This window comes from Sander vitreus, chromosome 16 (genome assembly GCF_031162955.1).
Source record: "Sander vitreus isolate 19-12246 chromosome 16, sanVit1, whole genome shotgun sequence".
NCBI classification, from domain to species: Eukaryota; Metazoa; Chordata; class Actinopteri; order Perciformes; family Percidae; genus Sander; species Sander vitreus.
In genome coordinates this window covers 16845805-16873247 of record NC_135870.1, presented here as the reverse complement: position 1 = coordinate 16873247, position 27443 = coordinate 16845805, and the positions used below count along the sequence as shown (strand labels likewise).

Sequence of the window (27443 nt, the reverse complement as noted above, 5' to 3'; positions counted from 1 at the left end):
AGCGTAGGCCTCTCTCAATAGTTCCCGGAAGTGAGCAGCAAGTAGCTAGCTCAGTCATATAATATTATATTATATTGAGCGCAGTAATAGCGTGGATGTATGCGCAGTAACGTCAGAGTAGCAGCAGAATGGACCGTTTGCGATCCACTTTTAAAGGGTAAGACGTTTAAAGGGTCAGATTGCAGGCAATATTATGAGCTACAATCACCTCTATCAAATTGACGTGCATTAAAGCATGTTAGTGAATCGCCCCATACCAAATTAGTAAATTTAGGGTAGCCTTTGTTAGTCTATTAGTAAAATATAACATGGGGCGTGTGATTGTAAGATGTGAGATGAGGATATCCAGTTAGTTAAATATTATACTAGTATAACTAGTAGGCTATACAATTAAAGTAACACATAGCCTAATCACTTATATATCAGAGTGCATAGCCTACTTCTAAATAGTAAAACAAAAAGTTACTTATGAGCTGAGTGTTTTTAGGCCCTTTCACATCAGCCATTTTGACATATTATTTCAGGGCAAACGCAGATAACATTAAAGTGCTCATATTATGCTTTTTCCCTTTCCTTTATTGTGTTATATATCTTTTTTGTGCATGTTATAGGTTTACAAAGTGAAAAAGCCCAAAGGGACTTACCATCTCCAACAGAAAACACTGTTGACAAACTGCTCCAACAGCTCTATTGTAGGACAGCCTTTACTTCCGTGACAAACGTGCGTCACTTTGTAACACACGTTAAAATGCTTGCCTAGTTGCTAGCGTGGCACGCCCTCATACTCTGCTTCTGACTGGGTAGTAGTCCTTACCTAGCTGCTGCGCATGTGCGACTCCCAACAAAGATGGAACAGAAGTAAGATATCTCACTCTGTAGCTAAAACAGGGAGCTCAACACACAGGGTGAAAAGAGGAGCTGCAGCAATGTGCAGTACAACAAAAATATGGTGTTTTTTGAAAGTTAAACCATGTAAACATATTCTGATATAACCTCTAAATACAAGTATGAACCTGAAAATGAGCATAATATGAGCACTTTAATTATGGCCCTGTTCCATTTAGTTGGGCCAGGCCCCTCGTATGAGCATGCATTGGAATGGCTGTGAGATACAAAATAGAACGGGACCAACATTAATTGGATCAATAATTTCTCCTGTGTTGGCCCTGCAATGACATGTCAAAATGGCTGCTGTGAAAAGGGCCTACTGTATATTCTGTGGACAGTATTATGTTGCAGCGCAGCTGGTTTTGGATTGATTGCAAAGGGAGATGGAAGCTGGAGGACATAAGTGTCATGATTCTCTGAAGCAGGCTGGCCTAATGCAGCACTTGGGAATGTGATGATTCAATCACTAAGTTAGATTGAAGACACAAGTTAAGTTTAACAGGCCTGCAATTTTGAAAAATTAATCACACTAATGGGGAATCATACTAAGTATTATACTACTGTGTTATACAAGTAACCACAATTGTTATTATATACTAGTAAACCAATGCTGCTTTATGGAGCATGATACTGCAGGTCAGGAGTGCTGAGTGGACAATGGTCAGATTGAAAACATAACAAGGTATGTTTCAAATAAGTCAACACTAAGGAATTAAACTAAATGTGTATTATACTGCTAAATATATAAGGAATCACACTTAATTTTTTATAAAAAAAAGTATATACAGTCAAGTAGTCATACATGTAATATTTGTACTCAATTTAAGGAATCGTACTACAGTGCTTCCACATGAAACCAAGAACAAATTCATATAACATCAGTAACTGATGTCACTTGTCATACTTTGTTAGCAGTAGATAGCTGTTGATGATCACAACTAGTGAAGTTCCATAATTTGGGGAACAAAGGCCACACCTCATCTCCCAACGCATTTTCCCCATCCAAGCCTATATAGGTGTGTCTAACTTTTTAACTTGTGCATGCTTTATCCTCTGTCAAAGCTTTATCCTCTGTCTATTTATCCCTCTCTTTCAGCACAAGAACCACAGGGTGATTCAATGGAGCCTGAATACTTCTTGCAATGAGACAGCACCCTCGCCCTGCACCTGCAATGAGACAGCACCCTCGCCCTGCACCTGCAATGAGACAGCACCCTCACTCTGCACCCTCAACTCTCAACCAACTGGGTTTTGCGAGCCTTTCCCTGTTCCTTATTTTTAATAAACTAAACATTAAGCTTTTCAAGGTGTGGTCTGTTTGTGAAAAAGTGCAAATGCAGTGTTTGAATATGATAACCTCACATATATTTTGTTGTTGTAATCTTTAGTGATAGTAAGATTGCTCCTACTAACGGAGAATAATAAACAAAATAAAAGGATATATACAAGAGAGAAGTAAAACAAAAAAAGAACTATATACGAGCAATTAAAGACAATGTTACGAGGTAAGTGACAAGGTAAAGTGACAAGGTAGATCAATAGCAGCAAGTCTAAAATATGTAAACAGTGTACGCCAGAATAATATATACTGTGATGTAGGACTGGGTAATATATTGATATTTGAAACTATGTTGCCTTAGATTTTGGATATCTTAATATTGCACTATGGCATAAGTGTTGTCTTTTCCTGGTTTCAAAGGCTGCATTACAGTGAAATGATTTTCTGAATTTACCAGACTTACTACCTGTTCTATTATTTGCCTTTACCCACTTAGTCATTATATCCACATTATGGATGATTATTTATGTAAATCTCATGGTGAAAATATTTTGTAAAAGCACCATTTGTCAACCCTACAATATCGTCACAATGACATTGATGTATTAGGTCAAGTATATCGTGATATTTGATTTTCTCCATGTGGCCCAACCCTACTGTGATGATACATAGTGTTGTATGTATTAACATAGCAAAATAGAAATAAAATATATGAAAAAAATATCACATTAACAGTAAGCCTATAGTAAGAGGTATAAAATATATAAGGTGCAATACAATAACAGTATAACATAATATATGGTAGGCCTACCAGCAGTATAGCAAAATAACAAAAGGAGTAGGCTATATTGTTATATATACAGTATATTATCAATCAATGTACCGGTATATATCAATAAGTGCAGGGGTGCATGCGAATTGTAAACTGATTAATTTCATTCTACTTATTTGCAATGGATTTCCGAAAACAACACATCATCATGCTCTACTGCAAGCCCATATGCTAACAGCATAGACTGTACAGTCTATGGCTAACAGTTGACAATCATGATAGTAACCTGTCATCGCCTTCTGTCCTATCTGAGAGTCATAAATATGGCATAAGTCATTAAATTATTAAGATTACTTAGGCACTCGGTTACGATGGATTACTGAGAGCACCATGAATTAAGGAAATAACGTTAGTGGAAAATTATCTGAAAAAACATCTGAATTTTGAAACATATACCCCTCTAAGTATATCAATAAACATTAATATATTAATTACTGTAGTGAACTAAGTTACATACACATGTCGTGTGCAATGCAAATATTCTAAATCAAGGAATTTATTGACTGTCGCAGTCCTGTCTGTCTATATACGCACATTCGATTCATTCAAACGCCCCGCTAAGAACTTCCGGGATCTTTTCAACCGGGAACCTTCTGGGACATGACTGCGGATAAGCATTTGAACAGTTGATTGGTTCAAATTTGTGTCTGTAGATGATGCTTTCAAATATCAGCCAATGCACATTCGAGCTGATGCGTACAGGGCGGGTCTAGCTGTAGTATAAAAAGAGGTTTGAGCCAGCCATTGTGCACGCAGATAAAGAAAGGCAAAGTCATTCCACGAAAGGTCTACCGTTCTTCCAGACAGAAAAATGAGGGAAATTGTGCATCTTCAAGCCGGACAGTGCGGAAACCAGATTGGCTCTAAGGTTAGTAAAATGGTTTGAGTTTTGAGTTGTAAATTGAGTAATTTTATAAAAAAAAAAAAAAAAAGGCCGTGTAATCTGCTCTGAGAAACTGCCGTTTTATCTTTTAATATAAACGAATTATGTTTTGGGACGTCTTTTGGGCCGGAATTTGTCGAAGTGTAGACCAATAAAAACAATTAAAACGAATTCCAGCCAATGCTACTTCCTGTTTAACACCACGGAATCTCAATCTTAACAAGGCCGAACACGCACCAAAACGAGGCACCAAACTGCGTGTTATGAGGCGCGCCAAACTGCGTTGACGCCCATACTCCGACCTCGTTTAGATTTTGCAGCGTCAAATGAGGATACAGCGACCAAAGCTGTTTTGTCTGCAGTCGCATTGCCTGTCTGGAGGGAGCTACTGTAATGATGTGATCAAAATTATATTCATTTAACGTTCCATTCAGGCGGATTAACTGCGCATTCCGCAAGCGATCCGGCGATTACTACAGGTTTGTACGTCGGTACATGGGAGTGTCCCTTCAAATGGCCCATTGTATGACGTTGTGTTCTTTATATTTCACAAATATTGGGTTTTTTTTTCCAGATCGCTCATAAGATGTCGACATTTCCGAGCGTACTTGAAGGCAGCTTAATTTCACGGAGGACGAGACAATGGACTGTGCTTTGTCCTCGAGTTTGTTGCAGGAAACAACCAGCTAGGCTAACGTTACTCAAACTCCTGGGCAGTTGAGTGCGTGTTATTTTTTATTTAAAACGTTCTTGTGGCAGAGAGAATCAGGAAGACGCATCGACTGTCGCGGTAGCATGATTGGCCACCGAATGATGACGTAGGGTTGCGTTTTTCCTAAAGTTAAATCGGTCCACTTTTCTCTGCAGGCCGCTGCGGGTTTTTTCGGCACACCCATGGGGGTCCCCCCCCCCCCCATTAAAAAATAAAAAGCCTAGTCTTAAGCGGACCGCCTGATGAGCGCCTGATGCTGTATGAACGCAGAAAACTGTTGCTCTCGCTGCACGCCCGCCCATCTCCTCTCTCCTCCATGGATTTATTAGAAGTGATACAGCTGTCGAGGCGGTGCCCCGTTAATTCCTATGAGAGTTGATCAGTGGCGCACTTATTATCCTTGGTGGCTGCTTCCACACTGTACCAAGGAAACAAGAAATGAGGAACAGTTATTACTCATCACATAGCTACGTCACAAGTCTGTATCTAGCTTTCCACATGTATTTGATTGTAAAGGAGCAGCTTTTTAGTTTAATAACTAATCGAACTGTTTAATCATGTGGGTGAGGCCTCGTTTGTAAGCGTAGTGAACTTCATGTGGATAATATATTTGCATAACGGATTTATTTTTCCCACCGTTTTACATTAAAACGGACTAGCATGACTTTTGCGCTAAATAGGTTTTTTTGTTTTACAGTTTTGGGAGGTGATCAGTGATGAGCACGGTATTGACCCAACTGGTTCATACCATGGTGACAGTGACCTGCAGCTTGACAGGATCAATGTCTACTACAATGAAGCCTCAGGTATGTTTTTAAAGCAGTCCTGGTTTTTAATTGCATGAACTTCAGACTTTATTTAATTTTTTCCCTCACATCTGACCTGCTTTTGTAGGTGGTAAATATGTGCCCCGGGCTGTGTTGGTCGATCTGGAGCCAGGCACCATGGACTCTGTGAGGTCCGGACCTTTTGGCCAGATCTTCCGACCAGACAACTTTGTGTTCGGTAAGTTATAATTTTGCTCCCTTGTCCAGAAAATTTCAGCTGCTACTCATTATGCACAAAGCTTAATTTTGATTCTTGGCTTGTTTTACAGGCCAGAGTGGTGCTGGCAACAACTGGGCTAAGGGTCACTACACAGAGGGTGCAGAGCTGGTGGACTCTGTCATGGATGTGGTGAGGAAGGAGGCAGAGAGCTGTGACTGCCTTCAGGGCTTCCAGCTCACACACTCCCTGGGTGGTGGTACAGGCTCCGGAATGGGCACCCTGCTCATCAGCAAGATTAGGGAAGAGTACCCTGACCGCATCATGAACACCTTCAGCGTGGTGCCTTCCCCAAAAGTATCAGACACAGTTGTTGAGCCCTACAATGCCACACTATCGGTCCACCAGCTTGTAGAAAACACAGATGAGACCTTCTGCATCGACAATGAGGCCCTGTATGACATCTGTTTCCGCACCCTCAAACTCACAACCCCCACATACGGTGACCTCAACCACTTGGTCTCTGTTACCATGAGCGGTGTCACCACCTGCCTCAGGTTCCCTGGACAGCTCAACGCTGATCTGCGTAAGCTTGCTGTAAACATGGTGCCATTCCCCCGTCTGCACTTCTTTATGCCAGGCTTTGCTCCCCTCACTGCCAGAGGCAGTCAGCAGTACAGTTCACTCACTGTCCCAGAGCTCACGCAGCAGATGTTCGACGCAAAGAACATGATGGCTGCCTGCGACCCGCGTCACGGTCGCTACCTGACAGTGGCTGCCATCTTCCGTGGCCGCATGTCTATGAAGGAGGTGGATGAGCAGATGCTGAACGTGCAGAACAAGAACAGCAGCTACTTTGTTGAATGGATCCCCAACAACGTCAAGACCGCGGTTTGCGACATTCCTCCCCGTGGCCTCAAGATGTGCGCCACCTTCATCGGCAACAGCACGGCCATCCAGGAGCTGTTCAAGCGCATCTCTGAGCAGTTCACAGCTATGTTCAGGCGCAAAGCTTTTCTCCATTGGTACACCGGCGAGGGTATGGATGAGATGGAGTTCACAGAGGCAGAGAGCAACATGAATGACCTGGTGTCTGAGTACCAGCAGTACCAGGATGCCACTGCTGAAGAGGAGGGAGAGTTTGAGGAAGAGGGTGAGGAGGAGCTGGCCTAAATAAGGGTGAGAAGAAGCTGACCTAAATGTATCACTTTAGAAAGCAAAGTGTAATGTTCCAGTTTTCAGTGGTCTGTCTGCGGTTCCATTGTTGCATGTTAATAAATTCTTCTGCATATTTGAAGTCTACCATCCTGGTTTTAATGACTTGGTATGTCTTTATTTTATTTTTTTTGAGCAGATGCTCTACACTGTACATAAAGTGTAGCTGCATAACTGGTATTTTGCTCAGAAGTGAGATTTGAGTACTAATGCAGGTTAGTAAATAGAAATTGCTTAAGTTATCTTGCTAAGCTTGTCTTGTGCAATGTCTCTGAAATTAGTTTTTAAAAGAACACTATTACTGTTGTACTGAATGGTCTGAAAAGATCAACTGGTTAAATGAAAGTAATGCGGTTAATGACTCAAGTGTCTAATAAAAGCATAAACCAAAAACAGTACATGCTGTTCTGCTCTGTAATCCTGACTACATATACTTAGTGCACAGCTGACATGGCGCACAGAGCAGATTAGTCTATAATACTGATCAAAGTTCATCTACTGCTGCCCAAACAAGATGTTAGCTCACAATTTTTGTTAATGTGCCTTGGAATGGCTGTAATGTTCCTTACATTGCAGGCTAACAAGTTTATCAGAACACTAAGCAATGCAGTAGTTACTGCAGAATTAATAGGTACATTGTAAAATACTTCTTTCATATAGGTAAGTACCTTACTCCTGGAGTTTTGGGTTGTGGTCACTAGGAGGCAGTGTTGGCTACTCCATTCTTTTCAAAAAGGTGAGGATGCTTATGGCCAAAGTGTCACTTTCTTTATATAGCCTTCCAAGTCCTGTTTCTCTCCAAATTGTGACAAAATCACTGTCGGTTTCAAATGAAATTGTACATTATTTGGGGAGCATATTCCTTCCTAATACAGTAAAAGGCCATTCACATATTTAGGATTTAAAGAAGCGGGTAGTCCAAGAATGTGAGTTGGTTTGGATTGTTAGTTTTAAGTTCTAATTCAGAATATGGAAACCAATTAAGTATATTCTTTGTTTTGCAGAAATTAACGCATTTTTTTGTGGCCATTTGTAAAATCAAATTTGTTTAATAAGCATCCTTAAAGCACAATGAGAGCTATGACAGGAGCCTTAATTCGGCTCTTTTTAAATTTGTAACCCTATCTCAAAGTCTCTTTAGTTTTATAAACTTTATTGTTGTGCTTCAATGATGCATTTTCCTTAATACATGTATATTTTAGTCCAATTACCACTAACTCCCAGACAGAAAACAGAGGTAAGATAGTACCCCCAAATTCTGGGCAAATATAATGAAGCTGCAGTGTGCATTGTACCTGATGGACACTCAAAAGTAACAGAGTCCAAACAATACGCAGTAAATCGAAGGCACTGGGGTCAACCTTAATCCAGCTCTGGCGACTTTACAAGGGAAACTACCAATGTCCAAACTCCAACTGTGGGGGATCTGACCAGAACAATTTCTGTGTGCAATCCTGAGCTTCACTTTGTCAAATGAATATATTTTGTATATCAAATTGTCAATTTACCATTTGAGAAGCACTACAGAGCCTGTGAAAACAGTAGTATCATGTGCTTTGAGACTGGTGGAGTTTTGTGAATTCTGAGAAAATTACTAAAGCGACTGACATTACTTGAGTATTTTCTGCTTAGGCGTGAAGACAACAAATAACCGATAGTCTGTGTTTAAACTTGGGCCGTGGAGTTTAAAAGAAGTAAGCTTTAACCAGGCTCTGATGAAAGATGCTACCAAGTTGCATTATGGGAAGTGTAGGACCCAGTGTTTTTGGAGCTTGACCCATACTAGGTACTAAAAGGATATCTCCATCTTTGCCACCTCACTTTAAACCATTCTTTTTTTTTTTTATCTGTCTCACATGTCCCATATATTTATGGAAGTGCAATACTAAACCACTGCAGTGCCCCCTTAAGATAACTGGGGTTTCACTGTTTGATATGATGGAGCAGGGTTGCAGGGGTTTGAGTTAGCTATTTAAAAATATCTATAACGTATATAAAAGCATTATGGTTGCATATGTTTAAGTAGGTGGATGCTTTATAAAGTTAAGAGAATCAGCTTGTTTTATTGTACCCTCTCCACATAACCCCCCCCACACACACTCACACACACACACACACACACACACACACACACACACACACACACACACACACTCCTACAGCTGTGGCAGGACCAATACCATGCCCCTCTCATAACCATATTGACTACACTTCTAGTTTTGCCTCAGGATGTTAAGTAGGGCTATCTATGAATTTTGCTGAATTCTAAACACTAAACAAGCCCTAATAGGTAACCTAATTATTGTGCATGATTAAAAAATAGCCTCTAATTTGCTATTATTTACATCTAGAATAGATTTAGGATTTAAGGGCTAAATGAACTAGACTGACAGAGGGCAGGCCTATATCTAGATAAAAAATTAGGATCTCAACATGGAGTTACTGTAGGGATGATAAGAGATTAGGCCTCTTTCCTTCCTCCTCTCTGACTCATGTCCTCGCCCCTTCCCTGAAAGCAAATATGACTTTGGACCCACTGTCGGTCATTACTGAAGTCTAATGGCATCTACGGTTTGAAAAATGGTGTTACTTATGTTACTTTTAGTAAAGTGGGCTGATTGTTGCACAAGGGAGTCAAGTTACAAAGAAGGGTACATTTCTGTGTCTGTATAACAAAGACGACAGGGCTGAACTGTGACTGCGTACAAGTGAGGAGGAGTTTATGAAAAACCTCTCCATGACTCAACTTCCTCCGGCCAATAATGGGCGTTGCCTTCGCAACTCGCTAAGGTGTGGCGATTTTGGTAAACTGTGAAATTCCTCCTCTGATATCAATCCCGTCCTCTCACTAAACCTAAGGTAAGAACACAAATCCAGTTGAATGACTTTTAATCACAGTATCCCGGATATGTACACGTCTTTATTCTCTGTTTGTGCTTTAAATTGTATTTTCCTCAGCTGTCGACATGACGATGTTAAGGTTTTCATTTTATGCAGCTCTAGTCGCGTACACGTGTTCTTGGCTTGGTCAACTGTCAAATGCGAGCACTTATAACGGATTCACACGAAGACATTAAGAATCATAATCCAGTGGATTTATTAATGTCACCCGAAGTCCAGGCCGGACGTCCGCGCAGGCACTAAAAGTCAGAGGATGAAAACTGTGCAGAGCAAAACTAATCCGAGACTAGAGCTAAAGGAATAAACCGTACGCTGATATGAAGATGCTAATGCTGTATGGTTTTTCTTTTTCCTAGTTTAAGACTTTTCTCTACAGCCACAACAATGTCTGGTTGGGTGAGTAGTTGTTTTAAAATGAGATTGTCGGCTTAAAATATGAGAAAATATAGTTGATCATTAAAGCATATTTCTTGACATGTATTGTAGGATGACTTGGAGCTGCTCTTAGACTCCCCCTCCTCACTGACCGTGACAGTAAGTTAAACATACTCTCACCTTTTTAGTGCCCAGGCTGACGACGATGATGATGATGATGGATATTATTACTGGGTTGCTATTGCTTGATTGGATAGAGACAAATCTTGTATGAAAGCTTAGAATATAAAATATTAAACCGAAAACACTATACACTATAAACTAGTACATGTGTCTTTGTTGTACAACGTGGTTACTTGTTGATCATTTTGTATTGTTATGTATGAGCCTTTGAGTGTGTTTCTGTGTGTATCAGTCCAGTGCAAGAGGAACTGTGAAGGACAAGGCAAACTTCAAAGTGGAAGAAGATGTGTCTGCACTGAGGAAGGCCATAGAGGGCATCGGTAAGTCGATGAGTCACCATTATCAGTATTCTTTTATATCAGACCAAGCTGTAAAGCACTTTGATCTTGTTTTACTAAATGTTGCAAATCTGCTCTAGTAGAACACGTTCTATATCTGTTTAAGGTTGCATGCCCATGAACTCTCCCGAGTGCGGTGTAAGTAAGTGGTGAGCCTGTTTTCTGTTCTCTTCTCTATAGGTACGACAGAAAAGACACTAGTTGAGGTGTTGACCCAAAGAAGTAATGCTCAGCGCCAGTTTATCGCTAAAGCCTATGAGAAAGCCACAGGAAGGGTACATCAGTTGACTTTTAAATAATAATTCTGAGTGTTGTGACAAAGACAATGGACCAAAATGTGTGATACCAACGTTCCTCCATCAGAAATTAGTAGCTGACCTGGAGGGCGACACCCACGGGGACTTTGAGGACTTGTTAGTAGCCTTGGTAACACCCCCTGCTGTCTACGACTGCCACGAAGTCATCAGAGCCATCAAGGTGAGATTGTGTCAGATTAACTTCAAGATGCTTCAAAACAGAGTCTGCATTGGCCTGCTAATGCATCAGTGTTCAAAGAAACAAATAAAAACGAATTTAAAGGGAGCAGAGACACGCAGTTCTACATGTTTCATTTATTTAAACAGACTTCAATTTACTTAAGATTAGTTTGGATTCATGACATTTTACTATACTTGCATTGTGTTGTAAGAACAGCTAAAACGCTGTCATCGTTTACTTGTGCTTATCACATTTTGTGTGTATCGCATACAGGGAGCAGGGACCACCGAGAGTACGTTGACAGAAATCTTTGCCTCGAGATCCAACAGACAGATGCAGGCCTTGTCTGACGCATACCTTGCAGGTTAGTATCTTCAACACTAAGTATTTGTAATTTCACCGATTTAGATAGTAACTCGGATTACTGTGAAAGAGTTGGCAAATGTCCATGATGTAATGTGTCTCGATTGTTGCCGTAAAGTGCTGTTTCATTTTAGAAACTGGAAGATCGATGATTCATGATCTGCAGTCAGAGGTATCTGGAGATTACGGCAAAGCTCTGCTCATCTTGGCTGAGGTACTGTACGTTAAATTAATGACGTGCTCGCATTCCCAACAAACTGTCAGACCTAAAGCATCCAATTTATTGTGGTCTGAACATTTCCATCCTATCCCAAAAAAATGTGATGGAAGAAAGAAAAAAAAATTCAACCTACACCTTGTTTCATATTTCTGGCTTCAGTTAGAGGCCTGAATTGTAGAGAAAAATAAAATGTGTTTTCTACAAGATCTGTAAATCTTGGGGAGTTTGTCATCTCTATCAAATTGTGACATAGTATATTAAACGGCATTCAAAAAGGCTCATCACTTAAAGGAGCAAATGCCAAATATATTTCATTAATTCTACATATCACAAACTATATTCTTCTGTTCATCCTCACAGGGGAAGAGAGACGAGAGCACCAATGTGGACATTGCCAAAGCTAAAGCCGATGCTAAGGTATATTCACTGCCATTTTCCCTGCCGGTTTCTTAAATACATTTAGAATACTTCTGTGTTTATCAGTGACACAGTACAGCCACCAAGCTGGCGTGGCTACAGTTAGTTTGTAAACTATGTTTTGTGGATGTAAAGAATAATGGCAGTGGCGTTTAAAAAAATGACTACAGAGCAGTTTACTTTGTGTCAGATCAGTAAGTGTGGTGTTGGCACACTTCTTCAATTGTTATTTTCCTATCTTAAGGTGGCCGACCGGGGCAAACGCCCTGCAACTTAAGAAAACACACACAAATAGACAAAACACAGGCAAATTAAGAAAACAACTTTATTAATTTGACAACACATGCACAGCATTCAGCAAACGCGCTGCAAAATACACACAACACAACCAAATACATAAACGCGCTGCAAATATGAAACGATGCAAAAAGAAAAGCACACAAACCCAGAAAACAAATGCAACAAAAAAACGCAGCATCCAGATTACACAACGGAAGTTCTCCGTTTGGTGGGTGTGTCTCGGCTCAGGTCACAGGTGATACTCAATCAGCAGAGACGTCTGTAAACTCGCGGTGATAAAACATTTAAAACTGCATCCGCGTTTGACGTTTGTTTAAGCCATATTACATGAGGGGGTTTAATTTCGAGGTCCGAAATTACTGAAGTATAGGCCTCCTCAAGTGTAATATTGTGATTATACAACAACGGTTACCAACAAAATAAGTGATCAATCTGTATTCATATTGTGGAGCAATTCACTCTTGAAAAACAAAAAACAGACAGGATTTACAGTCGCTCCCTGTTTAGTAAACCAGCCAATTTACCGTGGGATTTATCAAACTGAATAAATCCCGCTCGCACATATAAACACAAAACTGCTTCACTAACTCCGTGTTGTAAGTAAGACATCTGCTGAAAAAGTTATTGTATTTATTAGCATGATTGCCGTACTGTTTAGTTCAAAAACATCCAACACACCAAAGTACAAACACATAGCTGACCAGACGCGAGCTTTTATTTTGAAATGCTGAAGCTCGGGGACGGCACCAGCCGGGAGGGCATGAGACGGGAGCATAGACTGTATATTATTAATATATTATGTTATTAATAATAATATGAATTTAAAATCGGTTAACGGTCGAAAATCAAGCTGTTCTACTTAGCTGCTCCCTCTTGTATAATCTGGATGCTGCGGTTTTTTGTTGCATTTGTTTTCTGGGTTTGTGTGCTCTTCTTTTTGCATCGTTTCATATTTGCATATTTGGTTGTGTGCATTTGCAGCGCGTTTGCTGAATGCTGCACGTGTTGTCAAATTAATGAAGTTGTTTTCTTAATTTGCTTGTGTTTAGTCTATTTGCGTGTGTTTTCTTAAGTTGCAGGGCGTTTTCCCCTGTCAGCCACCGTACTATCTTGACCGTACAAATTTATGGGGCTTGAAAGCAGCACACACCTCAGTTACCACAGCTCTCTTGCAACACTTGCTTGCTTAACATGTCAAATGAAAATCAGGAAGGACTAAAAACTAGAGCTGTGTGTATTTTCACACTCACTCTCATTTCACCTTTTCATTCCACCCAGGCCCTTTATGAAGCTGGGGAGAAGAAGTGGGGAACTGATGAGGGGAAGTTTATCGACATCTTGTGCCACAGGAGTATTCCCCAGCTTCGACAGAGTGGGTTCACCCCTTACATATTTTTTTCTGTACATGCCTATGTAATACAAATACAAGACCACGAGTGTGCAGCAATGCTAGCGGCTTTTTGAGGTTGTACAACAGTGGTTTGAGCTCAATGCTGACATCAGCATGTCAACGTGCTCACAATGACAATGCTAACAAGCTGATTTTTAATTATCAGTTATAATGTTGACCATGTTCACCATCTTAGCTGCACTCTGTGTTTAGGGCTTCTTAGCAAATGAAGCTGAGGCTGATGGGAATGTCAATAGTATTGCAGGTATTTGGTCATAAACAGAAGTATTGGACAAATGAATGAATGAAAAGTTGGACTTGATGAAAAGTAAAGGGATCAGCAAAGTTGTTTCATGTTGATTCATCCTCTGGGCAACATGAATGACTGTATCAAATGTAATGGCAATCCATCCAATAGTTCAAGCTATTTCACTAAACGCAAAAAATGTCTACCTCATGGTGGTACTACAGGTAAAAAGGGGGCCGGGTAATATATCAATATAATATCTATCGTGATACAAGACTAGATATCATCTTAGATTTTAGATATCATAATATAATATGGTGTTGGTAAAGTGTGTCTGTTCCTGGTTTTACAGGCTGCATTACAGTAAAGCAATGTCATTTTCTTAACTTACCAGACTGTTCCATTATTTGCCTTAACCCACCGACCAACAGATCGAAATTACTGACCTTAGCATCCACTAGCATGGCTAAAAAAAACAAATCTGTTTATTCCTCTGTTATGTTTTGGCAGCTCTGGTAGAGTACAAGGGTATTAGTAAGAAGACTCTGCAGGAGAGCATTGAGAGTGAGATGTCTGGTAACCTGGAGAAGCTACTTGTGGCTGTTGGTGAGAATGTTGTGTCATATTGTTTGCCTATTTTTTACCCTTACATTGGCTCATTTTTTTAATGTATTGCATCTTCATTTTCATGTTGGATAAATTAAATCACTGCACATTGGAGACGCATTTAACACAAGTTATTACAAAAAAACCTTTTCATTAATTAAATTCTTTGTCTAGTTAAGTGTGTGAAGACCACTCCTGCATACCTGGCTGAGAGGCTTTTTAAGAGCATGAAGGTAAGCTGCACAATATGTCCATCTGTATCAGAAGGGTCTTTTTAACCTCCAAAGCCTGTGGCTCCCAATACAAAATCCACATATTGTGTGGTTCACTCTGTCCTTTTTAGCCACAGCAGACAATTGTATTTGTCCCCAGTGGTGTGGAAAGGAATGTTAAGCCACTGTTCTATTGCTGCTGCTTTGACTAAATGTGCACCACTGGTTGGAATGTGTCAACAGGCTCTTAAGCAGACAATAAACAAACACGTGAAACCAGACATAAAAGCAGCCATTACTACGGGATAATAAATGTAAACAAATGAGTATTTGATTTACCCCGGTCCAATTTGTGCCTTTGCCCCTTTCCCAACTTTTCCTTTGACCAGGGTGCGGGGACCACAGAGTCCACTCTGACCAGGATACTAGTCAGTCGCTCAGAGGTGGACCTGCTGGACATCAGAGCAGAGTATAAGAAGCTGTTTGGATATTCCCTCTACTCCCAGTTAGAGGTCAGTGCACATGGCCAGAGAAATGTAATATGCTCATTACACCTCAACATAAATGTTCAATAAAGTTTACATGTCTTGGTATCTTGTTTTAAGACGTTGGGCAATAATTTTGTTGGGTTAACGTCAGAAGATACCCCAATAGTTTTAGATCATGTGTTCATGTGATGATGTGAACACAATTTCCTGTTTTTCCTTCTATTCATGTTTGTGTGTAGTCTGAAGTGTCTGGTGATTATGGCGACGCCCTCAAACATCTATGTGGCCAAGATGACTAACTCCTCCAACTCCTGTGATGAGAAACATGTGGTGTGAAGCGCAGATGGGATGAACCGCAGCTAATGGGAAGGAAAACCAGTCCTGACCTTTCCAATAGCATCATACTGATACATTTGTTTGAACTTGGCTGGAACTAACCATCTGGAAATGCTTGAATGTGGAATTCCAGTAATGTTCAACCAGCCAGGGCTGTGCAGACTGAATGACACACACACACACACACTTAAGAAGTATGTACATGAAGATGCTATTGAATGTATTCTGAATTTATAAAATTGTATTCCATGTGACTGATGGCTATCAATGCATGTTTGTTTTTTAATCTTCTTGCATATTGTAAACACAAATAGCCTTAAAGTTGGCACACAAATAACTGATGTCACAAACTTCACATTTAATAAAAATACTATATTCTACTATTTGATGTTAGTGAGCAAAGAGATACAAGATGCTGTTATATAAAAAAAATACTTGTTTTATTTAATGGTTTTGTTTATGTTGCTGTAACCGACTCCTACACAGGTCATCAGGACCTTGTCCCCTCCTTTCCTTTCGTCTTCCGAAGGCTTCTGAACCTCGATCTTAAACATGAGTTGGAAGAAATCTCTAATGTGTCTGAGGAACTCGATCCTGGAGAGACAGTGAGGGAGGGGGAAGAAAGTTTAAAAAAAAGGGAGATGAAATTTCAGTTTCATTATTTTTGAGAGGTCTATGTTGGATGAGAAATAGTCCAACTGTCAAAAAAATACACAGTGGGAGTTTCAAAACAGTGTCCCCAGTCTACTCCATGCTGTCTGCTTCAAGTCAAGGTCTCATGCACATTACATAAAATTCTTAAAGCTGGGATGACTAAAATTTATAATGTAAAGCCAATTTCTAGGAGAAAAAAAAAAATACAGGTACAAACACTTAAAACTTAATTTCATTGGTCTTTTGAAAAAAAAACATCAGCATTACCTGAGTAAGGAGAGGAGTGCATTGTGATGGCACTGCCAATCTTCAGTTATCATAGTACTGTACTTGAGAGGGACACAGCACCGGTACCATGATAACTGAAAATGGACAGTTCATAGTTCACTCCTCATTCATGGTGATGATGTCCGAAATCATCTTTGCGTTCAATTGCTTTTTTATCAGCTCACAAGGAGTTATTCAAGTTAAAATGCAAATATATTAATCACACATTCACCAAGCGCTCGCGCACGCACGCACACACACACACACACACACACACTATGAACTGACACTGACCAAGTGAATGCACAGCTGGCCAAGTCCCATGATAATGAATGCGTTCAAAAGCATGTGAAAAATGTGTGGTCCATTGAATTTAACCAAGACTTGTTATTTTCTGCCTTTTGCATTTAAAAAAATAAATTCTCTTTTTTTTACTAACATATTCTGGCGCAAACATTTTCTCCCCATTCCATTTAGTTAAAACATTTTAAGAATCCTGGCATTTTTTTAGTAAAAATGTATTATAAACAAATAAGGCTTACGTATAACAAACCGATAAGTGTAGTTATTGCCTCTGTTGTTTATTTGTCCAGCATTTCGTGCTGATGTCAAGTGACGTTGGGTCGAGGATTTTGAAATACTGTCACTTGCCAAGATTGGACAAGTAGAAGAATAACAAAGTGCATCTGTATAGTAACTTATAAATAAGCTAAGGCGGGACCTTTGTGTGTGTCTATTATTGAGTGGCATTGGCTTACGTGTATGGGGAGAGGGGTCCGAGCAGAACCTTCGACACGTCCTGTTGGCCAAGGGTCATCAAGAGCAGTGCCAGGCTTTGATTGGATGAATCCACGCAGCCACCCTAAAAACAGAGAAAGAGGAGGGGCTTTTTAGGATGGGTTTTAGCAACAAAAACAACACAGAAATACGTAATGGAGGTGGAGATGTTTAAAAAGGACTCGGCAACCCCTGGACAGGGAATTGATTATCTCAGGTCCAACACTGAAAGCCATCTACACTTGCAAAACATAGCGAGCATCCAAGAGAGGTGTTTGTAGGCCAGATGCTTTTCAGCTCTGGGAACAAATTTAGGTTCATAGTGTCTTTAAAAAAGTAAAAACATTTTGAAGCATATTTATTTACAGTTTTGTTGCAACAGGCTGGATAAGGCAGATTTGAATACCTTTTTCAAAATTGGCATGTGCATTCTGAAGTACTGTTAGTTATTTTTTTATACTGTTATTTTTTTTTTTATATACTTTTCCTCAATGACAGTAAACACAGCAGACATGCCATCTCTCTACAACATATTTATCTTCTTTTTCTTTAATAATGCTGTGTTTCCCTGCCCCCTCTGACCTACTTGCCTTGTGTCCTATTGCTCACTGTTTTCTTCGAAATACCAGACATTTAGAGGACAGAGGATCCACTCTCTGCATCCAAGTGATCACATGCTATCGGGATTACTCGACAACAGCAGCTATGTGCTATTCCCCAGGCTGTATAAAGAGGCCTATGCCAGACTGGACACACCCAGAAGCATTTTATAAACCAAATGAACATTACATGTTGTCCATTCCATCAGTTTATAGTAAGCTACACAAAATCAGTTTCTTGTACGGTGCATTCATTCTAATGCAGTATGCATGTGGCCCAGTCACGCAGTATTATGGCATCCCGACAGCTTGTCAGCAGAAATACTATTCAATTACATAATCATATCACTGAAGCCATGGCGGAACTATAGTGACACTGTTTTTTTATTATCAATGAGGCAGATTCCTTCTACAAGTGGATAATTGATCAAACTAGGTTATGCTGTAAATATGAGTTCAAACAAATACTTCATGACTTTAACTATGCAACCTTATGAAGACCTGCACCTCGATCGCAACTGCATCACAAGTTATTTCCACCATTTTACTCCATTAACAAGCCTTGAGAGTAGCAGTATGATTGTAAGGATTGATAGAGATTCCATAGTCTGACATGGTTGGACCATAATTCACAAAACCTGTCCATCTAAATGGTTATTACTTTTTATTACAAGTATGTTTTCGGTGTATACTTTCTACTTTAATTTTTTTTTTTTACATTTTTAATTCCAAGACATTTTACCAATCACACTATATTTGTCTCCAGTATAAACTCAACAGTGTTCATTAAGTGTAAGAAACTATCAATTTTAAAGTGAGCTTTTATCAAACCACATTTCACTAACATATTTCACAAAGTTGAGAGCACATTATGTTGACTATTGAAAAAAGTGTTGTGCCTGAGCCCCTTACCTTTGTGTGCTGCTGTTCTGGGCTTTAAAAGTTTAAACTTGCATTTTCAGGTTCCCCACGTTTTGTTTGGCATTTCCTTTTCAACAAGAAGCCCCATTTCAGTAAAAAATAAGAAATATATAACGCAACACCACCATTTCTGACAGCTAGTATCAGGCCCTGCCTTCCAGAGGAAAAAAAACAAACCGTTGCGATCTCCCAAGAGGCCAGCAGCCACCAACCGGCCACGAGGCCATATGGAAAAGTCCCGTGAATCCTTCAAGTAAACGACAACCCCATTTCAACCAATCAAAGTGAAACAAGACATGGGCGCAGACAAACTCAAGCATTTGATGGAATAAAACGGAAAATCAAGGGTAATTTCCAGGAATATACGTGACCTAAACCTGTAAAACACTAACAGACAATTGAGTGGATGTCACAGGGTGAAATAAAAAAAAATAATAATAATTGGGGGAAAAATATTAAGGATAAATTCTTGTTTTGTATTTGATTTTAACCTAATTCGATACCATTCTTACCAAAGTAGAAAAACAAAGACATGACATGTTCTGAATTTAGTGAGAACACTAAAAACTGAAATACTTCGATTTAAAATAAATAAATAAAAAAGGTAACATTTCCTACCTGGGTAAACAGTAACTTATCATAGGACCCTTGCCTCATGGCTGAATGGCTTCAGGCTCATTATGTAACCACTACTATGACCTCTCTTTTTACGTGTAGCTCTCAAGCTGTATACACTCACAAAAATAGCCAGACACTGGCACAGTAACATTCTAACAAAACTTTTCACACAAGCATACACACAGCCAAGTTCGTGACCTCTTTAAGAAAAATGTAAGATTGTTTAACATCAAAAACTCAACAAAACATGAACTACTTACATGAGCTCCTGTCCAGTGTTGATGTTGCTTCTAAAAACAAAATGTCCATCGTGTAGCTTTGGTTTACTACAAGAAGACTGTACTGATTAACCATTAAACAAACAAACGCACACGATACAGAGCGCCTATGCCCTTTAATGCGAATCCTGCCAATTTCTTTTCCTTTCTCAGTTTTCAAAAAGGTAACTATTCCAGCACAAGTCACACATCCATTTTACTCTGATGTCATCTTTTCTCTTTTGAGCTGTTGCAATCGCCCTGTTCTCCTGCTACAGTTAGGTATTCAAATCCGCAGTTATCAAATGCTGTTCAACTGGTGAATCTTCCCGTTCTACCAGCTGCCGTTTATGAAAAAAGAAGGAGGAACACTTGTGTACCACTCTCTGAGGCTGCTAAAGAGAAAGGTTAGCTACCCACTCTGTTGCTCGGAGTTAAGAAGATGCATCCAACAATATTCCTGTTTCAGAGTTAATCAGCACTACCCTGAACAGCTAACTGGACTCACATGGCTCTTATGAGTGAGGGCTGAGAGGCAGAACCATGTGGAGGCAAACTAAAGTCACACAATCACTCGATCTAATTGTACATATTCAGATGAAGTGGGCTCTTTTTTCTGACTGTGAAATTATTTGTGCCTGTATGTGTTTTTAGTAACAGCCAATTTAGTTTGTCTTACAACTACTACTGTAAGTCACACCTGGGAACATACTACATGGGTAGAAATATATGGAGAGATAAAAATGTGACTTTGTGAATTTTTTTTTCCTGAGGCCTCAAACATAACTAAATCTCCACCCAAGAAATCCTCACATTCATCAAGCCTGTTTGAACGAACACTCTTCAGCTGACACGTCTACCAACTAAAACAGGCAGTGACCTTTGACCTCTGCACAGACATATCTGCATGTTGGAAGTAGATAATATGTATTCAGAGTCCCAAGGTCTTCATTTTTATTTCATCATAGACATCTTTTGGTTTAAAAATGCATTTAATTCATAATGGCATTTTCCTCAAGGACATTATTTCATGTCACTTTTGATTTCGTAATGAAATGTTGTGGGTTGTCGCCAACTGTGAGCTAGCCTCTGTTGGCTCAGCAAAACATCTTTACAAACGTCAACAAATGTGACATTAAACAAATGTGTCACTGTGAAAAAATAAATCAGACTTGACAAGACACACACACAACACACCCCACACACAGAAGGATCACAGCGTGTAGAAATACGCGTCTGGTGTGAAAGGCCAGGCACACAATCAGGCTCGTATCTATGCTACGCGACACTTGGTGTCGTAGTCTGCGGTGTGTTCCCGGTGTAAGACTCTAATGTGTCCCGACTGTCTATAGGTGCTTTCCGACCGGATAGTACTTGTACTTTTTAGAGGAAAAGTACACGTCTAAGCAGTTCTAAGAACTACTCTCCCCCAAAATCCTTTTTTCCGTTTGCATTCCCACTGGCCCAGTGGCCATAGGGACTGGTAGGAGGGGTAAGGGAGTGACGCAAGCACGGCAACGGTCTTTATAGCATCGTCACTAGACCTTAGTGCCACATACAACAAATGATGCCAATACTTGTGCACTTTTCCTATATTAAATGCACGTCCATTCTCGTAATAATTCACGTAATGTTTTGCTCAACACAGACGGGGCTTTATTATACTCGGAACAGACCCCGCCTCTGCCTGCTGCGCTGTGGACGTGTGTGTGTGTGTGAGACGGCCGGCGAGCCGCAGGACACGCTTGTGGAGTTTAACTCCGAAAAGACAGTTAACCACAGGTTCCCGTTAATCTTATGATGGACATGTGTTGTGATATTTAAACAAACGAACCGTCAACGGCGAAATAAAAGCCTCTTATTTAGGAGAGTGGTCTGAGAGGCATCCAGCTTACCTCGGGGTCTCTGAGCATAACTGGCCGAGCGACGAGCTAGAAGCCAGGACAGGCGCTTGCTGGCTGTCGCCTCACTTGATGGAGCTTCTGAACTCCGAAAACTTTGAAGCAAATTGTCAATTTGGCATCAATTTGCGCAAGACTGCCTATATTCGAAATCTAAACAGTTAATTTCTCGCCTAAAACGTTGTCAGAAGTGAATTTAATGATGAATAAGATGGTAATGGTGAAAATTGTTAAAAATGTCCCGCTGTTGGTTGTTGCTCTGCCTGCAAGTTCCGAGTTGGCAGTGGGCGTGACTTCTAAGTTCGACCAATCAAGTACACCTAGGAAAAGGGAAAAGACCCTGCTCTGGAGTAAGAGCTAAAAAAGTACGCTACAGCGGCCAGAGGAACTTAAAAATCCCCCAATTTTTTCTATCGGAACACGACAAAAAAAAAGTGTTCTAGGAACGTTTAGTTCTAAGAACTGCAAAAATCCCTCTGGTCGGAAAGCCCCGTATGTCAGGTATTCCCCAAGAATTTTCCGGCGAGAGGCCAAAAACCGATTCTCCAGCTGCTGTGTGCAGGGCAATTAACACATGATAGCAACCTCCAGTGACAAAGTAAGATTTTCTGACAAAAGGTTTAACTTAGCATAGTATCATAATACTAAATTCTTCACGGTGGAAAACCCAAACAGTACAAGAGGTAAATAACCTTTCACTGTCAAGTTTGTTTTCAACATAAAAGTGATGACTCTGCACACAAATCTTACAAAAATATATCCCTCCAAAAATATCCAATACTAAATTAGAGTTGGATGTATTCTCTAAACCATTATCAGACTTGTTGGAGACGAGTATGGAGAGGTAACCATTATGCCTGCTTGAATTATGCAAATTAAACAGGACAGGCTTGGTATTATGAATGGCAGATGCTTTGTAGATCAGTTAGGAGGTGGCTTGGCTCTCAGTTGGCTGAAGTATTAAAGCAACCGAAACACAAACGCCACGCACAATAATGTAGCAAAGCCTTGTGTTTGCTAATTCTTACTTGACTTTGTCTACAGCCTCTCTAAAACCAAAACAACACAGAGCACATTTTCACAGCAGGCTTAAAAATCAAATATAAATCAATATTGTGCTAATTACAGATGCTGCTGTTGGGTGTTTATGGGCACAAGGCTTGTTTGCGCAAAGGCTGAAAACAGAGGCCAGCTTCCTGAGTGTCTACACCTGTTGAAACCACAATGAAACAAATCTTGTATACCCTCTTCCCAGCAGCCTAAGCCTGTTTAGGGAGTGCGGAAAGAAGGACAAAATGACAGATGGAGTGAACACTCGAACATTCAAAATTCATGTCAAAGACCAAAATAAATCTGATCCCAGGCAGAGACAACTGAAATCTGGATATTTTCTTTAACGAACCCCAAAAACCACAACACTGACATGAGTGTGTGTGTGGAATGAGTATGCACTGTATGTGAGTTTTCTTTGCAGTACTTACCCGATGTACCTCCTCCAAAAGTAGTTTGGCACAGTCCCTGCCAAGGTCTTCTGGTAGCATGGGGTCTCCCTGACCCTGCGGCATGGATGACATCTCAGCACTGAGGAAGGAACCATTCAGCGTCTCTGCCACCAGGGTCAAACCAAAACCTGGAGACCTGCGGTTAACCAAGAAGAATTACTTGGTGTCTTTCTCTGAATAATCTGGGATAATTGACACTGTTAGTAAATGCATGAATATTGTTTTTTCCAGGGTATGTTTACATATATACAGTACTGGTGTGGTTTGTCTGTATGAATTTTACAGCATGAAGGGCTGAGGACTGAAATGTTACCACAAGTGATAAACAGTGAGCAGGATTTTTTTTTTTTTTTTTTAACCATCAAGTGATAGCCCTGTAATTACATTGATGTTGAGATACTCACTTGCCAGAGTTGGCTCCTTTCATGTGGTCGGTGTAGATGTAGATGTCTGGAATGAACTGGTTGAGGATGCCCCTGGCTGACTCCACTATCCTGTTAGCCATCTGAGGAGAAACTCGAACCGAATATCTGGGTTTAGACGGTCAAGGACCTTTGATGACTCATACGGCAGTGAGTTTAACTTAAAGCTGAAAGGTGCACAAACTTGAGAAATTGACAAAGTTTAGTTTCTGCCATTCATTACTGCCAAAAAAATACTTTTTCAAGCTTCTCCAATGTGAGGATTTGCTGCTTTTATCTGCTTAATAACATTGTAAACTGAATATCTTTGGCTTTTTGATAAAAACAAGACATCTGAAGCTGTCACATTGGGCTTTGGGAGATTATAAGCGTGAGAAACTGTGATTCTTTACTATTTTCTGAAATTTTATAAACAAAAGGATTACTCAAGAAAAATGGTCATTAGATTAGACCAGGGGTCTTCAACGTTTTTTAGGCCAAGGACCCCTTAGCTAAAAGAGAGACAGAATAGGGACATTCTGTATACATGTACTGTATAAAATTAAGTTGCATTAAACTGGGCCGGATGGATGACAATGAATGGCGGTGACTCCTTAAGCTACTGTATGGCTACCATAGTGGCTACCTTACCTATAGTAAGCTTATCTTCAATGTGTACATTACATGTTTGTTTGTTTTTCACAAACAGGCTAATTTATCTTTGCTATTAAAATTTAAAATTCCTTTTAATGTATATTTTCAGACTTCTTAATTTTTTAAAAAGAAACTTTCAAAACATAATTTTTTTTTTTTTTTTTTTTTTATAAACATAATTTGGAGGCCCCCCTGCACTAACTCTGAGGACCCCCTAGGAGTCACGGACCCCATGTTGAAGATCTCTGGATTAGACAACAAAATACAATAGGACTGAACTGTGAAAAAGGCTTTTAAATAACAATTTGTATCACGTCAATTTTGTTTATAGATTAAAAAAAAGGGCCATGGCTGTGAGCCTGAGAAGGATACGCCACTCCTCTGATCCTCTTGATCTTTGCTGGGTCAGTCAACTGCACTGGCTTGATGGTCCTGCGGACAGGACATGTGAAAACTACCTCTCCTCCCCCACCAGGCGCCATACCCCTCTTCACCACCTGAGGGAGCAGCAACAGAGAGAGAGTGAGAGAGAAGGATAGAACCGACTTGTTTTCGAGCAGCAGCACTATAATGTATAACATTACACCATGCTTATCAACAGACCACCATTGTGTCCTCACCTTGAGATCAAAGCCCTCTCCATCAATGCCAAACTTCTTCATCAGAGGGAGAGCTGTGGACTTCAGCATGTCAACCTACAGGAGACAGAGTGTTTACATCCTTAAAACATGCTTCTGTGTCTTCACAGGGTTGAAAATGTCTAAGATGGACCATTTCCCATCACAGCAACACACTGTTTCCATGACAACACCTCTCTCCAGTGTCTCCAACACTTTTGCTTTCTCGTCTGTGGCTTATACACTTTGAAACAATGCAGCTCAAAGCAAAAAAAAGATGACTGAGACTGACCTGCTGTAACAACACGTCAAACATGCAAATAATCTCAGAGGCAAAATGGGTGTCACAACGAGAACAGACTGCATTTGCAAATTTATAATGTGAACCACAAACTGTGAACATTTTCACACTTTCTCAAGTCAATACACAAACTTCTGATTTGATGTAAAAACCTGACTAGGCCTCGGACCTATTATGTTAGTTTCAAAAACTCTCCACCTCATATCAAATATGCAGTTTGTAAAGACACCTACAGCATTAATCTGAGTTGACAGAGGGGAGTAAACATTTGGATTTGGGAGGTGTGCCTTTTACCCAGAAATTCAATATAAGTGTTGACATGTTTTGCAGAAGAATGCTTACGCTCCACCCACCCAGTGTGATCATGAGCTACATAAGTCACAATTAAATCCAAAGGAACACAATTAATAAACAAAAAGTAATAGTTAGAAGGTGATCAGATGCATGCATGCGTGTCCTCACCGTCGGGTCAGTGGGGTCGTTGGTGACTCCCCTCAGTGTGGCCTTAAGAGAGGTCTTCATGAATGGAGCCAGCATGAGCAGGGCCTCCAGATAGTAGCCAACCGAGCGCTGCAAGTTACAGTCATGTTCTACAGAGCCACCATACAACAAGCCAGGCTGGTAGAATAACACAGTACCTTGTGAAGACAGACGCATAGGAACAGTGAGTGAGTCCATAACGTAGTGGGTGGTAGTTTACGGTCTTGTTATAACGGAGCCACTGAATATCACTACAGTTGAACTTAACGGCAACACCACACGCAAAAAGAGCAAAAACGAGATGTATACAAAAATGATAAGCGATCGAGAATACTGACAATAACTAAAATCATATAGTAATATCTGGGTCCATCTATTGGTGTTGAACAACACTGAAATTACTCTGCTATCCTCTGACAGTAAACAGTAATTAGATAAACCACACAGATTGTGACAAAGGTAAACACTATAGTTATATCCTAATAATACCACTCACCTGTTTGGTTAATCTCTATTATGGAGCCATTGGTCACTTTGTCTAGCAGTCTGATGAGGCTGGCCTCAAAATCTGGAGATGGCAAGCAGAAAAAAATATTAGTTAGTCCAACCAAACATCTTCCAACAGCAGAATATATATCTATCTATCTATCTATCTATCTCAACAAGTATGTTGGGCAAACTAATGCCTTCTTTTTATATTTTGCACACAACACCAAGACATACGGAGTCAAAAAAGTGGCTTAAAGTATGCTAGCATCTACTGTGGGAACTTCTGAAGATCCTCACTCATGCCAAGATAGGTCCCTCTAATACTGTCAGAAAGAGCTCTGCAAAAACTGATTCAATGCTCTTGACCAGTACAACACCGACATAACTTTATACAGTGAGGTAACAATGTATTTATCTCACATTTACACCACTGTCCCATCGTTTCCACACTTCTGACGACCAGTGATAAAACACACTCCCAACTGCGTAACAGCTAGCACGTTAGCTACCGAGCTAACTGCGACGCCACATGCAGCTGCAACTCACCGCGGAGTCCCGGGTTGTCATCTTTAGACCGTATGTTTTTTATTTTAACACGCTTCCCGCTGAGTGTGGATAAAACTAGCCGCTGTCTGAAGAAATTGCAGCCGTCGTAAGCGAGCCCGTGGCTTGCCATGTTATTGTTGTTTCTGCCTGGCGTCAGTGACAATCCACGTGTGTTTGTCCTGGAAAACGTTGATGGGAGGTGAAGATACGGCAAAACAGGAAGGCCAAAAAGGTTTTTTTAAGGGCACGTCGCCGCACTAAGCCATAGGTGGCGTCAGATAGCCATTTATTAAAGCACAGTGGGAGTGGCTTATTAATATCTTTGCGTCTTAAAGGCACAACACATAATCGAAATGTAAACAAATAGGTTACCACTAGTTTATCTGTAAGGACTGTCTTTTATCTTTCTTCAATACAGAGTGTTGGCATAAAATGAAGTGAATTGAAACCATATTTAAATACACAGACTCTGACACAATGATTAAATCTAGCCCCACAGTAGACGTTTTCTGAATGTGTTATTTAATCAGTAATGTCTTCAAACAGTATTTAATTCCTTTAAAAAATTGTTTTAGAAGCTGAAAAGAGAGTGCAGATTGATTGTTGTTCAACCCAGCCTGCCTGCCAATCTGCAGCTCTGTCCGCTGAGAGAACTAGGCTGGGAAGGGATTAATCACCGAAACCTTGCCAACAAGCTTTTTCACTTCGTAGATCAATTACATAACCGTGTTATACAATATATGCAGTACATCTCCAGTAAACCATAAACGGTGATATGGACGAGGAAGTTCGTCAACACGCCAGAGAAAGAGG

General features: G+C 40.2%; 3 protein-coding genes and 1 long non-coding RNA gene across 6 annotated transcripts; 3 read left to right on the top strand and 1 right to left on the bottom strand.

Moving 5' to 3' along the window:
* The first annotated feature begins 1 nt into the window (after position 1).
* On the top strand, positions 2-2190 carry LOC144531073 (uncharacterized). Of its 2 annotated transcripts, XR_013503190.1 has the most exons (3): positions 2-157; positions 1489-1570; positions 1985-2190. It is a non-coding gene; the product is annotated as an uncharacterized LOC144531073 (long non-coding RNA). The 2 variants fall into 2 exon arrangements; XR_013503189.1 differs by lacking the exon at positions 1489-1570 and having other exon boundaries at positions 9-157.
* A 1543-nt stretch (positions 2191-3733) lies between these two features.
* LOC144531269 (tubulin beta-1 chain-like) lies at positions 3734-6880 on the top strand. The gene is made up of 4 exons (XM_078271310.1): positions 3734-3867; positions 5292-5400; positions 5489-5599; positions 5691-6880. The coding sequence occupies exons 1-4, from the start codon at positions 3811-3813 to the stop codon at positions 6749-6751; spliced, it is 1338 nt and encodes a 445-aa protein (XP_078127436.1). The 5' UTR covers positions 3734-3810; the 3' UTR covers positions 6752-6880.
* Positions 6881-9546: 2666 nt separating this feature from the next.
* On the top strand, positions 9547-16026 carry anxa3b (annexin A3b). The gene is made up of 14 exons (XM_078270980.1): positions 9547-9652; positions 10051-10090; positions 10181-10228; positions 10485-10572; positions 10771-10865; positions 10954-11067; positions 11341-11431; positions 11565-11644; positions 12011-12067; positions 13646-13739; positions 14515-14610; positions 14785-14843; positions 15212-15334; positions 15550-16026. The coding sequence occupies exons 2-14, from the start codon at positions 10079-10081 to the stop codon at positions 15607-15609; spliced, it is 1017 nt and encodes a 338-aa protein (XP_078127106.1). The 5' UTR covers positions 9547-9652; positions 10051-10078; the 3' UTR covers positions 15610-16026.
* A 43-nt stretch (positions 16027-16069) lies between these two features.
* Positions 16070-26852, bottom strand: rcl1 (RNA terminal phosphate cyclase-like 1). Of its 2 annotated transcripts, none has more exons than XM_078270982.1 (9): positions 26631-26852; positions 26092-26163; positions 25578-25753; positions 24818-24892; positions 24570-24694; positions 23547-23672; positions 23122-23278; positions 17326-17429; positions 16070-16240 (listed from the first exon to the last, which is right to left on the bottom strand). In XM_078270982.1, the coding sequence occupies exons 1-9, from the start codon at positions 26758-26760 to the stop codon at positions 16087-16089; spliced, it is 1119 nt and encodes a 372-aa protein (XP_078127108.1). In that variant the 5' UTR covers positions 26761-26852; the 3' UTR covers positions 16070-16086. The 2 variants fall into 2 exon arrangements, with proteins under 2 accessions (XP_078127108.1, XP_078127107.1); XM_078270981.1 differs by lacking the exon at positions 26631-26852 and adding an exon at positions 26505-26583.
* Between the last annotated feature and the right edge of the window lie 591 nt (positions 26853-27443).